The sequence below is a fragment of the Aplidium turbinatum genome, chromosome 2 (genome assembly GCF_918807975.1).
Source record: "Aplidium turbinatum chromosome 2, kaAplTurb1.1, whole genome shotgun sequence".
NCBI classification, from domain to species: Eukaryota; Metazoa; Chordata; class Ascidiacea; order Aplousobranchia; family Polyclinidae; genus Aplidium; species Aplidium turbinatum.
This window is the reverse complement of record NC_137473.1, coordinates 52,670,753-52,684,440: the sequence shown is the minus strand read 5'-3', so window position 1 is coordinate 52,684,440 and position 13,688 is coordinate 52,670,753. Positions and strand designations below refer to the sequence as shown.

The following is a 13,688-nucleotide window of genomic DNA, read 5'->3' as shown; positions in this document are numbered from 1 at the left end:
CCTATACTTTTTATAAAGATGTAAGATGTCAATTTTGTTGATCTAATGAGTATTTGCATATTACACACTGAAGGCTGCGAATACGTGGCGGAAGCCTGCCGCGGCTGCGATTCCTGCGGGGCTTGCGACGCCTGTTGCTGCGATTGCTGCTGTGGTGGGGTTTCTGACTTCGATGCCCATCCTGATCCGTCTTTTGGAACTAAATTAAAAATAAAACAATAACTATTAACATGTTTTAAGGGTCTATAATCAAGCTTTCCGACAATATTTTGGAAAAACATCATTCTTCATTTAACTATGGACTTAACGGCAATTGCAACAAATGCACTGATTAATTACCAAGATTGACGTTGGGATCGTTTCCAAGGTTTTCTGACTTCAAACTTGGTATACTGGCTGGAGGAGGTACTCTTCTAGTCGAAGCAACTTTTCCCAAACTTTGAAGGCCATGACGAACAGAAGAACCTGTACATGAAATACCAGTAACACATAATAAAGAGATTATTACTACAAGCAAAAAATATTGGCTGGACAATAATAAAAAAAAAACTTTCATCCTTTTTCTGATTTCACTTACAACCAGAGTAGACTTACTAAAGCACTATCCACATTTCGGGTCTGCTACTATTCGGCGAGTCCGATTCGGCGAGTCCGATTCGACTAGTCCGATTCGGCGAGTTCCCTATTCGGCGAGAGCCTTTTTCGGCGAGTGCCCTATTCGGCGAGTTTTTGAAATTTGTGAAAGGAAATTATCGGATACCGTAGCCTAATTACAATTGCCGTTTTTACATCGTTTTAACGTCGCTAAACGTTGAAATCGTGCAGAAAGGAATAAAAATAAAATGTTTAAACTATTAAATTACAATTCGTCATGTCAGTTTAGTTGTTTTTATTTCTGACCATCATATGAAAAACAATACACGTCAACATAGCAAAGGGGTAGAAAAAGGTAGAAGCGACAAAACACGAACGTTGAAACGTGCTTGTGACCGAAGTAAGTTATTGAGTTGAAAGAAACATACGCACCGACTTCCGGGGGGCGGCGCCCCCCGTAAATTTATGGTTGAAGGGCAACAAAAATGGTGATGACAAGTGGTGTTTCAAAGATAAAACACTTCGTGAAAGAGATTTAGATAATTTAAACGGACTTAAAGAATGCCGAAAGCAAGAAAAGCCTACGTTGCTCTTGCCCGCAAAACAGCAGCTGATCGCATGGCTTTCTCATACGGTATGGAAGTTTCAAAGTAGATGGTAGAGTAACTTGCACTGCTGGAATAGTCACGTAACTATTCACTGCAATATTAAGTAAACCAGCTAAATTAGACGCGCTATTTTCAACGAGGTCTTCCCGCTGTGAGACAATTATGATTCAACAGAACGCATTGTTTTCTTCGCAATGTGTGAGAATTAAATCGAAAACCGATAAAAGAAAAGGTGTTTAATGGTCTTGGTCGCAGATATTGCCTGCATTAACGACGTCTCTTACCGCTATTATCACCTAGCTAACCTGACATCATTGTTTTATGCGACCGCTAAGGTTTGACATCGACTTCAACGATCATGGAATGTTACGTTATAATAAGAACGATTATATCCTACACGCAAAAATAAAAAAATTGATCTCCTCTTTCTGTTTTGTCTCGTGAGCTTTGCATATTGCTCAACAAGTGCATAAAGTTTAGAATTGACAAGAAATCATTGAATTTGAAAATTAAGTTTAAATCACTGCAAATAAACGTATTCAAAAGTTTTACTTAGGCCGACGCGATTTCACACTCCGTAATCTACGTCGACAATGATTTTTAGTGCGTTCATTTTGAAAATTGCCGAGCTGGAGACAACAGCTTGTCCCGTGTTAGTTGAACTTGTCTTTTTGAGGTGAAAATCACGTGGGAACATCTCGACCTTTACTCGAGTATAGCCTACTGTATTCAATAAAAGACTATAAAGACTTTCGATAAAAAACAGAAGAGAAAACACTTCGCCGTTGTCAACGCTTTGAAAGTAATTAGCGAAACGAGGTTAATAAAACTGATAGCGGGTTTTCACTCTGCTTGAGATCATGATTTTTGCGTTTTATTTCGATAACTTCACTGTCTTGATCGTTGTTATTCACTCGCACGAAAAGGAAATGAATCGGCTTGTTTTCCAACAGTTCCAATTATGAGCTAACAATTTCAAAAATTTTACGACTAGGCGTACTGCATGCGTAAAACTAATCCTTTCAAGCAGCGCTTCTAATAAATACGGTTTGGGACCTATTTGTTAATATAAACAAGACACTAAGCTTAATTAAAGACTATTTTAATTGAGTAAAATAGCGTTATGGTTATGACGTCATCACCTTTCTCGCCCCCCAAGGTTTTTTGAAAAGTCGGCGCCTATGGAAAGAAATTTGGCACGGTCGCAACACCTTCAGAAAAATTTAAGATATGAAGGGAAAATAAAATAAAGAAAATGTTACAAAAAAAAATAAAATAAATTTTGTTTATGTCTATAAGTTAGTACTTTTGAATAGTTAAAATGATTAGTTTGGATCAACAAATGTGTGGCCTACAGCTTGGATTGAAAGGAAATTATCGGGTACCGTAGCCTAGTTATCTCGACCAGCAAAAATTTGTTCCAAGAACACAGTTCATTTTTACATTGTAGTAACAGAATGAAAAGGCTAACCAAATGTGTGGCCTATCGTGTTAACGTCGCTAAACGTTGAAATCGTGTAGAAAAGGGAGCTTTTGCTGACTAGGATACTTTGAAACTGAGAAACATTCACAGAAGCCTTTCGATTTGTTCCAAGAACCCAGTTAGCCTAACAGTTCATTTTTACATTGTAGTAACAGAATAAAAAGGCTAACCAAATGTGTGGCTTACTGTAGGCCGCCTACAGCTTGGATTGAAAGGAAATTATCGGGTGCCGTAGCCCAGTTATCCCGACCAGCAAAAATTCACAGAAGCCTTTCGAATTGTTCCAAGAACCCATTTAGCATAACATTTCATTTGTACATTGATTCAACGTCTGAATACATTATCTTAAAAATGCAACGTATCGTAGGGCTTCTGTGAATGTTTTTCAGTTTCAACGTATCCTAGTCAGCAAAGTTCTCTTTTCTACACGATTTCAACGTTTAGCGACGTTAAAACGATAGGCCACACATTTGGTTAGCCTTTTTATTCTGTTACTACAATGTAAAAATGAACTGTTAGGCTAACTGGGTTCTAGGAACAAATTTTTGCTAGTCGGGATAACTAGGCTACGGTACCCGATAATTTCCTTTCAATCTAAGCTGTGGGTCACACATTTGTTGATCCAAACTAATCATTTTAACTATTCAAAAGTACTAACTTATAGACATAAACATGATGTTTTTTGTAACATTGTTTGGTTTATTTTCCCTTCATATCTTAAATTTTTCTGAAGGTGTTGCGACCGTGCCAAATTTCTTTCAACTCAATAACTTACTTCGGTCACAAGCACGTTTTAACTTCGCGTTTTGTCGCTTCTACCTTTTTCTCGACCTTTGCTATGTTGACGTGTACTGGTTTTGATATGATGGTCAAAAATAAAAACAACTGAACTGACATGACGAATTTTAATTTAATAGTTCAAACATTTTATTTTTATTCCTTTCTGCACGATTTCAACGTTTAGCGACGTCAAAACGATGTAAAAACGGCAATTGTAGTTAGGCTACGGTACCCGATAATTTCATTTTAAAAATTTCAAAAACTCGCCGAATAGGGCACTCGCCGAAAAAGGCTCTCGCCGAATAGGGAACTCGCCGAATCGGACTAGTCGAATCGGACTCGCCGAATCGGACTCGCCGAAACGGGCCATTCCGCCACATTTCAATCTGATAAATGTTAGTAAAGTTTAATCCATTTTTAAATCTTTAAAATAGGATAAACAGGAGTGAAAACGATAATACCACACCCTCTTTTTATTAAACAGATACTTTTATACTCTGAAGTCTGAAGCGTGTAATAATTTGGTGGTATACAGGCCTCGAACTTCCGGCGGTCATGACCTCCGGAATGACCTCGATTGGCTGCCGAAGCCGACTCATTAGTCGGTTATAAATGACCGCCGCAAAATTCTTGCTATTTGTGAGGTACCGGTATACGAAGTTATTAAAAATTGAAAAAAAGGTGTACCACGGACAAAAAGGTTGAAGAGCACTGCTAACACTATTGAGGGCTAACACTATTGAGTCACTAATGCGCATTTGTCTGGACGGTCCTGAGCTGGAGATTTACGACCCCCGCGCCGGCAGTAATCGCTTGGTCATTACACGACTGTCATTAACGCACTGATTTATTTGCAAGCAATCTGCTCCAGTATACTTCAGGGTCGGTTAATTAATTAAGCCATTAACTATTGCAGAGTTATTCTGTTGTAGAAAATCTTCTACAAACACGACTACACAATACTGTAGTGTAATTTTGTGCAAAATCTACATGCAAAAAATATGTCCGGTTGAGATATTAAATGTCCGCTGAAAGGGCCAGTCCGGTAGGACATGCTTGACCGCCGGAAAAAAGTACAAATTTCGAGGCCTGGGTATAGTTAGGGGGTGCAACCTAGTTCGTACCCTGAACAGCTCGTACCCTCAGTTCATACCCTGAAAAGATCGAGAGAAAAAATTTAAAAAAGCTGAAGTCGCTGATCGCAGTTTCCGCAAACATTTAAAAATTTTCCTCCTGAAAAAATGGGGAGAAAAACGCAGTTTCCGCAAACAAACAAACTCGAGAGAAAAAAATAGAACAAAGCCAAAGTTGCTGATCGGAGTTTCCGTTTTTCCGCAAACATTTTAAAATTTCCTGTAATGATTCTACGAGTTTGCTGAAGTCACTGATCTCAGTTTCATCAGACATTTTAAAAGGGTTAGGGTTTTAAGTTAGAAAAAGATCAAGAAGAAAACATTAAAAATAGCCGAAGTTGCTGATCGGAGTTTCCGCAAAGAAACAAACTGAAAAGATCGAGAGAAAAAAATAGAACAAAGCCAAAGTCGCTGATTGCAGTTTCCGTTTTTCCGCAAACATTTTAAAATTTCTGGTAATGATCCTAAGAGTTTCGTAAAGTCGCTGATCATAGTTTCCGCAAACATTTTAAAAGGGGTTAGAGTTAGGAAACGATCGAGAGAAAAAAATTTAAAAAGGCCGAAGTTGCTAATTGCAGTTTCCGCAAACAAACAAACTGAAAAGATCAAGAGAAAAAAATAGAACCATTTTTCCGCAGTTTATGGAAACATTTTAAAATTTCCAGTAATGATCCTAAGAGTTTGCCGAAGTCGCTGATCGCAGGGGTCCCACTCAAGATGTTCCTATTTTTTTTATGATTTTATGCCAAAAAAGTCAAAAAATTTATGATTTTTTATGAATTTTTTTGGTTATTTTATGATTTTTTTATGATTTTTCATTAAAATTTTATGATTTTTTTTATGATTTTACATCAGAGCTCGATGTTTTGTTACATTTAATTTTTTTAAAGTATTTATTTTCACAGTTTAAGGATAAGAAGCGATTACGGAAAAACAATCAATGCAAGTCATTACGTAAAAGCAAACATAGGCTACGGTACAGCTTTTGAGTGGAAGTAGAAAACATAATATAGCCTACTGTAAGCTTGTTATACTTTACATTATTTAAATGTGGTTAAATTGTTTAGCTCAGTTCAGAGCAAGCTGCACTTTAAAAATCAAATCCACGCAACAACAGACTTGCAAAGACATTGGGAATAACCAGTACTTCTAGGTTCTGCGGAAATCCAATTTATCATAATTCCTTTGGAACAGACCTGTTAATCAGTAGGCTATATATTTGTTGTGGCTTGATCTTTCTTGCATGGCTCATATATACCAACTTTTTAGTAACATTACTCAAATGATGTGAAAGGTAACTTGTAGCAACCACAAAAAAGTTTAGACAGTCTGATTTAAATTTCTTCTTGTCAACTTCACTGAGGACCGCAACATCACTGAGTAAAACTTTTGCTCATGTTCCAGCATCAATCAAGTTCAACGACTTCTGAAGTTCTTTGTTTGTGACATCAACCAAAAGATGTTCTGACTCTGTGGATGATATGTTCTTTTTTTTTTGTTGATGAATTTACTAAGCAAAGCCGTGATCAGATGGCAACTTTCATGTAAACCAACTTTCTAGTAACATTACTCAAACGGTTAATGGGAAAGTTTACCTCATCATCATACCGATTTAGTTCATCTTTCACCATCCTCAGTGAAACAATTGTGATTCCTTTAAGAGAACTTCTATGTGAATCAATCAAATGTGTATTAATGGAGAAGCCTCTTTCAGCACTGGCATTACCGTGACTTAAAGTTAGAAAACATTTTGCCAGACTAAATAGTTGCGGATATTTTTTATCCCAGCATCATCAAACAGGCCTCCAATTTTTGTCTAATAATAGTCAATTCTCTTGTAGGAAAACACTTTTGGTAGGGGTGTTACTGTTAAACCATATTTGATTTGTGCTTGAGTCCAGTAAGAAGATTGGGAATTGGTGTATACTGTATTTGTTACTTTCAAGATCAGTCTTTTTGTAAAACTCATCTAGAATATCCTTAGATTGATACCGCAACCACTGCAGTCTTGCCTTATCATAAAGTTCTTCTCTTGAAACAGATACATCAATTGCAAAAGCACTTGCACGACACTTTTTAATGCAATTGGAGACTGTCCAATGGATTGACAGTAGAAGTTGTAGTTCCAACATCATTTCTTTTTGTCTGGGTGCAAAAATTGTGCCTGCTTAAGAACAGATGAATGCAATGGCAAATGATGTAAAAGGTAACTTGTAGCAACCACAAAAAGTTTAGACAGTAAGGACTGCAATATCACTGAGTAAAATTTTTGCTCATGTTTCAGCATCAATCAAGTTCAAGGGCTTCTGAAGTTCTTTGTTTGTGACATCAAGCACAAGATTTTCTGACTATGTGGATGATATGTTGTTTTTTTTTTTTTGATAAATTTACTAAGCAAAGCTGTGATCAGATAGCACATTGCTGAGTAAAAAATGTGAATCAGTGGCTCTTCATATTGGAATAGGACTAAAAACCGTTTAAAGTCACCAGAATCAAATGATACAAATGAAATATATATAAGCTTCAATCAAAGGATCCTTTAATGCTTCTTAAATCCTTTTGTATCTTTGGGTAGATGCAATTTTTGACTTGAAGTTTTTTGCTAAGGCAAAAACTACAGGAAGTAATGTCAGAGGTCCCACTCAAGGTTTAAGGCCATGAATTTCCGCCATGAATTTCACCTGAGTAACACATTGCTTGCAAATGGCCTCAATAGTTTCCTTGCCTAGCCCTACGCTTTTTCCCTAAACATTGCTGTCAAATTATCCTTTCACCATTCTCCCACAATAACTGCAATGTCTTGAAATCTTGTCAGCGTCTACTTGTCTATGTCTAATGACGTTTAAAACATGCACTGAAAGTATCTAGTTACGCTCCTTTTCTCATTCCAGCTCCACAGGCAACACTGGACTTGATTACGCAACCACATGTTATCCTAAATCAATGCATTCAACACAATCGTTACACAAATAATTATGCTGTTATCATGGTTGGAATTGTTACACATTACACTATATTAATTTTTTTGATTTTTACATGCTCAGTTCTCCATTACAACTAAATTTTATGATTTTTTATGATTGTGTCTATATTTTATGCTATTTTATGATTTTTTCCAAATCAAGCAAAATTTTATGATTTTATGCCGAGTGGGACCCCTGTGATCGCAGTTTCCGCAAACATTTTAAAAGGGTTAGGGTTGATCAGAGTTTCCACAAACATTTGAAAATTTCTGGTAACGATCTCAAGAGTTTTTCTTTGTTTGCGGAAACTGCGATCAGCGACTTCAGCGTTTTTTAATTTTTTCTCTTAATCTTTTCAGGGTACGAACAAGGTTGCATCCATAGTTAGGTGTATCAAAATTACAATAGCACATTTTATGATTGCTGTTTTAGTATCCATAACAACACTGTCAGTCATTCTAGCAGAATAATTCTGCACGATCAGCCTAATAAATTGATGCGTAAAAAATGTGCAGTAAATACCAATGCAATAACAGTAACAGCACACTGAGTCGCTGAACCTGATAAAAACACTTCTCGACATATTTATTTTTATGCCGCTTGAAAGTCAGGATGCTATTTTTTTATATAAAAAGCAAAATTTTTTTAAAAACAAAAAACAAGTCACATAATTAGCGTAAAAAGATAAAACTTATACTGATACATTATTGATAAATACGGTAATGTAAACTGTTACATATTTTTCAGTCAAATTATTTTTAACTGCAAAATATTTGCAAATTTGTTAAATGAACGCAGTTACGTCACTGGGGGTGCAACCTAATTCGTACCGGTACCATGAACAATTTGTATTGTCAGTTCGTAACTTGAAAAGATCGAGAAAAAAAATAAAAAAAGGTGAAGTCGCTGATCGCAGTTTCCGCAAACATTTTAAAAGGGTTAGGGTATCGGTATTCGCAAACAAACAAACTGAAAAGATTGAGAGAAAAAAATAGAACATCACTGATCGCAGTTTTCGTTTTTCCGCAGTTTCCCTAAACATTTTAAAATTGGCAGTGGCTATTTGACCGGTCATGACGTCACTCTATAGGCACTTCTTTCTTTTTCTCTTTCAAAGCAAAAGACGAGAAGAGTGTGTATATAACTTGTAAATTCGACGATTATCTTTAACTGATTGGTTGGCGCGTGGGTTACGTCTCTGGTTGGTGTTCCAGAGGGAATGAGTTCGATACTTCACGTAAGCGTTTTTTTTTTAATTTTTAACTAAATTTTGACCCGAAGTGACTCAATCGTTAGGCTGCTGCATTTTTGTAGTCAATTTTTATTTTCGGAAGCCTACAGCCCAATTTTTATGTCTTTTCAACTATGAGTAATAAAGTCAGAGTTTTTTAATTTTCTTAATTTGAGAATTTCTCTGGATAATTTTTTGTTCGTCATAAGAGGATGTGACAGTGTTTGCCGAACGACGCAAAAATGTAATGCGTCGTTCGGCAAACACGATCACATCGCAAAAATGTAATGCGTCGTTCGGAAAACACGGTCACGGAAAATTATCCAGAGAAATTCTTAAATTCAAGAAAATTAAAAAACTCTGACTTTATTACTCATAGTTAAAAAGACATAAAAAATTGGGCTGTAGGCTTCCGAAAATAAAAATTGACTACAAAAATGCAGCAGCCTAACGATTGAGTCACTTCGGGTCAAAATTTAGTTAAAAGTTTAAAAAAACGCTTCCGCGAAGTACCTATCGAACTCATTCCCTCTGGAACACCAACCAGAGACGTAACCCACGCGCCATCCAATCAGTTAAAGATAATCGTCGAATTTACAAGTTATATACGCACTCTTCTCGTCTTTTGCTTTAAAAGAGAAAAAGAAAGAAGTGCCTATAGAGTGACGTCATGACCGGTCAAATAGTGTTTCAGATTCAAAGACCGGCGCCGGTCAAATAGCCACTGCCTTTAAAATTTCCTGTAATGATCCTAAGAGTTTGCCGAAGTCGCTGATCGCAGTTTCTGCAAACATTTTAAAAGGGTTAGGGTGTTTCTGCAAACAAAACAAACTGAAAAGATCAAGAGAAAAAAATAAAACAAAGCCGAAGTCGCTGATCGCAGTTTTCGTTTTTCCGCAAACATTTTAAAATTCCGTAAATGATCCTAAGAGTTTGCCGAAGTCGCTGATCGCAGTTTCCGCAAACATTTTAAAAGGGTTAGGGTTGATCGGAGTTTCCGCAAACATTTTTAAAAGGTTAGGGTTGATTGCAGTTTCCGTAAACATTTTAAAATTTCTGGTAATGATTCCAAGAGTTTTTGTTTGCGGAAAATTTTAAAATGTTTGCGGCAACTGCAATCAGCGACTTCAGCTTTTTTTAATTTTTTCTCTTAATCTTTTCAAGGTACGAACTGACGGTACAAATTGTTCATGGTACGAATTAGGTTGCATCCCGTCACTGGTCACAAATTACAGTATATTTAAGTTACTTCAATGACAAGGATAAGTATCATGCAAATCAACTGACCAGAATGTTTAGAAGAGTCAACTGATCTGCCTTTATAAGACGTTAAATTAAGAGTGTTGTATTTTCCATCCTTCCCCTTGTTGTAATAACCAGTGGACATCGCTTAATAGAAATCTCACACATTGGGTGTTGGTTAATGAACCCAGATAGACCTAAAGAAAAATATTTAGAGTGAGGAATTAACACATGTAAACACTTTAGTTTGCGCTAAGATAGCTATTGCAAGAGACATCTCAACTACAGTATACTGTCACTAAGTACGGTACCATATAAAACATGTATTAAAGTTTTATTTTTATATATAAGCAGTTGAACAGTTTTTTTTGAGCAGTTTAATTTTATTAGCGGTAAAATTGACAATTCATAAAATCCAGCAAAAAGAGATCTGAACTACGGTATTGTACGTAATATTAATTGAAAGTAATCACCAACGTTACAGCCAAATTGAATTTGGGCTCAAGCCACGTTATACGAAAAGACTAACTTTATCCAAAAAGATCCACATCTACATCAATCTTTTACAAAATCTTACCTTAGTCTAATCTCCCGGGAGTGCTCGGATGTAAAAATATAGATATATTCACTAATGATTACACAAGATTAAAAAAGTTATGCAGCACGCCACTTGAAAGCTGCAACAAAGCGAAGTGCTGAGAAAATGGCGATTTTTTTTGTGACGTCACGTGAAGGCGGTTAAAGTAGTCTCCAACAGGAAAACTTCAAAAATAAAAAGGACTTTGGAGCGGAATGGTTTGAATACAGTATGCACACAGTCAATCTAATCAAAAAACAAAGAGCCGAAAATGTGGATATGTTCAGTATCCATGAATTCAATATCCACATTTTTGTGTATTAAAAAAGAGGTTTATACTGATGTCTCTAAAAATACCTATAAACTGACTTTTTCGGGAAAACTTTCGTGTGTAGCCTATTCTAGCACACAATCACATATTGGTCGTTGGTTAATTCTTGGTCGCTGGTTTGAGTCTTCATCCTCGGCTTACTCAGTCTGAGAATGGAGATTTAAACCAACAGCAGTTGTTTTTCAATCTTACTGGCGAACCCATTTTATTCATTGCTGCATTGAAGTAGGCTAGTGTGCCTGCCTCTGCACACTAGTGTGTATGAACGTGTAGTTAGATTTACTGTGGTGGGGTGATGGCTGATAACTTGATAAGATGACTGCTTATGGTCTCTCGCTACCATCCTGGACCTGATTGCGCCATAATCTAACCAACAGTTGTACAATGCATTGTTTTGATTATTACATTTAGGCTACTCTGCTTGTTTGTTAATATATGGCGCTGTTAAAACAAAAAATTAATTGACTATAATTGGCCGATTTTGTTAAAGTATGAAGTTATAAACTATGATTAGGCCTACTTTAAGTGTTTTTCCTTCGTCATTTATTCTAGCAGTTAATAGTTGTTGTTTTTGCATATGTTTTTTTTCTGTTCTTTGTAGGCCTAGCCTAAGTTATTGTTCTTTTTCTCATACTTTTTTGCAGGGCATGATACTTTTTGATGTTTGAATAAAACCACACGAATTCACTTGACTGTCGTAGTAGCAGTAAACAACTTTTTGTTTTCATTTTTACGGATCTTTTGCTTATCTTGGTTTTCAACGTAATGCGATGCTTTACGTTTGTCACATTAAAAACACGGGAAGCAGCTGACTCGATGACTAATATAGTATTTCGCTGTGTTCCTGTCTGTTGTTGAATACAGGCAGGGGCGCCGGAACGATTTTTGACTGGGGGGAAAATTACAAAAAAAGGGCACTTTTGTTTACTAAAAGGCCAATTTTTTTTCAAGTTTTAAGATAAGATACCGTATTTACTTGATTGTAAGCCGCGCTTGATTGTAAGCCGCGGTTGATTGTAAGCCGCATGTGATAGTGTTAAAAATTTAATGTAAATCGCCCTTGAATGTAAGCCGCAAATACTGCTTACACGCAAAGCTGAAACTGTTTACAGGTTTATTTTAACTCTCACGCTCATTATTGACCATAAATAAAACTGACAACTCCTTTTTTTCTTTCGAATGCACGTCATAAATGCATGTGACAATTTAAAATGCACGTCACAACTTCACAATTGTCGGCATCAGACAACGCAGTACGGCAAAACATCTATGGCAAAGTCGACAAGGAAAAAGGCAAAAACAAAAAATAAGAAATGTAAGCCGCCTTTGATTGTAAGCCGCCCTTCAATTTAAGCCGCAAACATAGTGGAAAAAAAAATTATAAGCCGCGGCTTACAATCAAGTAAATACGGTATAGCGATAATGCTAATCTATCAGCTCACTATGTATTGAGTAATGATAGCCTACAAGTGTCCGGTAGTCTATACAAAGAAGGGCATCATGCTATGTTATATAATGAAGTAACCTACTGTCCAGCCTTAAAGCAGCCTGCGGCCATGGCCGCTAAGTAGTGCTTGAATGACCGCCGGTGCTACCTCCTCAATCGGCCAAGTTTGGCCGCCGGTCTCTTCTAGCCAATTATTTAATTTCGCAATAGAATGATCGTGGATCAACTGTCGAAAATATGTAGTATCAAAAAGTGACGCAAAATTAGGTCAGCGCGTCATAATCGCCGCTGTTGCATTGTGCGGGAATATTTGTTATTGATGGAATATATCCATCTGCGATCACCAGCGCTGTAAGTCTTGTTTGTAATTCCCGACGTTTATTTTAACAAAGTCCTAATCCGAAGTGCTAATTTACATCGGCTGGCAATATTGTCGTTTTTATGTCGATTCGATGTTGTCGGATATTAAATCGTTGTTAAAAAGGAAAACTGGGTTAGTTGACATCCGAGGGAAAACATTTTTTGATCATATTTTGCAAATATTATATGCTTCTTTTAGTAATATCCTTCACATCATTGCAATAGTCATTTTATTACCTTGCCGTCATCGTCAACACATGTCGAACGTTGCTTTTCGTTGCTAAAAAGAATTCTAGGGAAGTGGCGAACTTCTTTAAAATCAGCCACATTGGAGACACTCGTGTGAGTGTCGTTAGATGGTCCCGCAGTTGTGGATTAGCTTACAATCCCGATAAAGCAGTTGTTGCGTGGTGCAACGATTCTATTGTAAGACGTCGCCCAGTCCCAGACTTCAACAACGCTAAGTGATCATTTTAGCATTGCTGCAAGTTTAATTCTATTTACTTGTGCTATCGATATTTTTATTTTGGCCTCTAAAAGCACGCAGATTTTGCCGCCAAGAAGAAGCTCTTGGTAGGCCACGATGGCTGCCGAAAAAACAGCGAGTTTTAAGGCCTGTATTGTGTTGCAAAATTTTGTGCCTTAAATATTATTTTGAGGCAAAAATGAAAGATTATAATTAGGCTAAAAGCGAATAGCAGAAATGGTTATAGGCCTACTGCAAAATGTGCAGTAGCTTACATGACTTTAAAAGGGCACCATTGCCCCCCCTGCCCCTCCATCTGCAGAAAAATTGAGGGCAGGGGGCATCCGCCCTCCCTGCCCCCCCCCCCCCTCCGCTTCCGGCGCCCCTGAATACAGGTAGCCTATTGTTGTAGCCTACCGTTTTATATTTGTACCGTACCGTATACTATTTTTCGTAACAGACACACTAAAAGG

General features: G+C 37.0%; 1 protein-coding gene across 2 annotated transcripts in view; it reads right to left on the bottom strand.

Moving 5' to 3' along the window:
• The window catches only part of LOC145764488 (uncharacterized), a 54,464-nt gene extending 43,743 nt beyond the window's left edge, over nt 1-10,721 (bottom strand). For both annotated transcript variants that reach the window (XM_082576101.1, XM_082576102.1), the window contains exons 1-4: nt 10,612-10,721; nt 10,080-10,231; nt 340-465; nt 69-199 (exon numbers count right to left, since the gene is read on the bottom strand). In XM_082576101.1, coding sequence (XP_082432227.1) covers nt 69-199; nt 340-465; nt 10,080-10,179 — 357 coding nt within the window. In that variant the 5' untranslated portion in view covers nt 10,180-10,231; nt 10,612-10,721. The remainder of the gene's footprint in view (nt 1-68; nt 200-339; nt 466-10,079; nt 10,232-10,611) is intronic.
• Between the last annotated feature and the right edge of the window lie 2,967 nt (nt 10,722-13,688).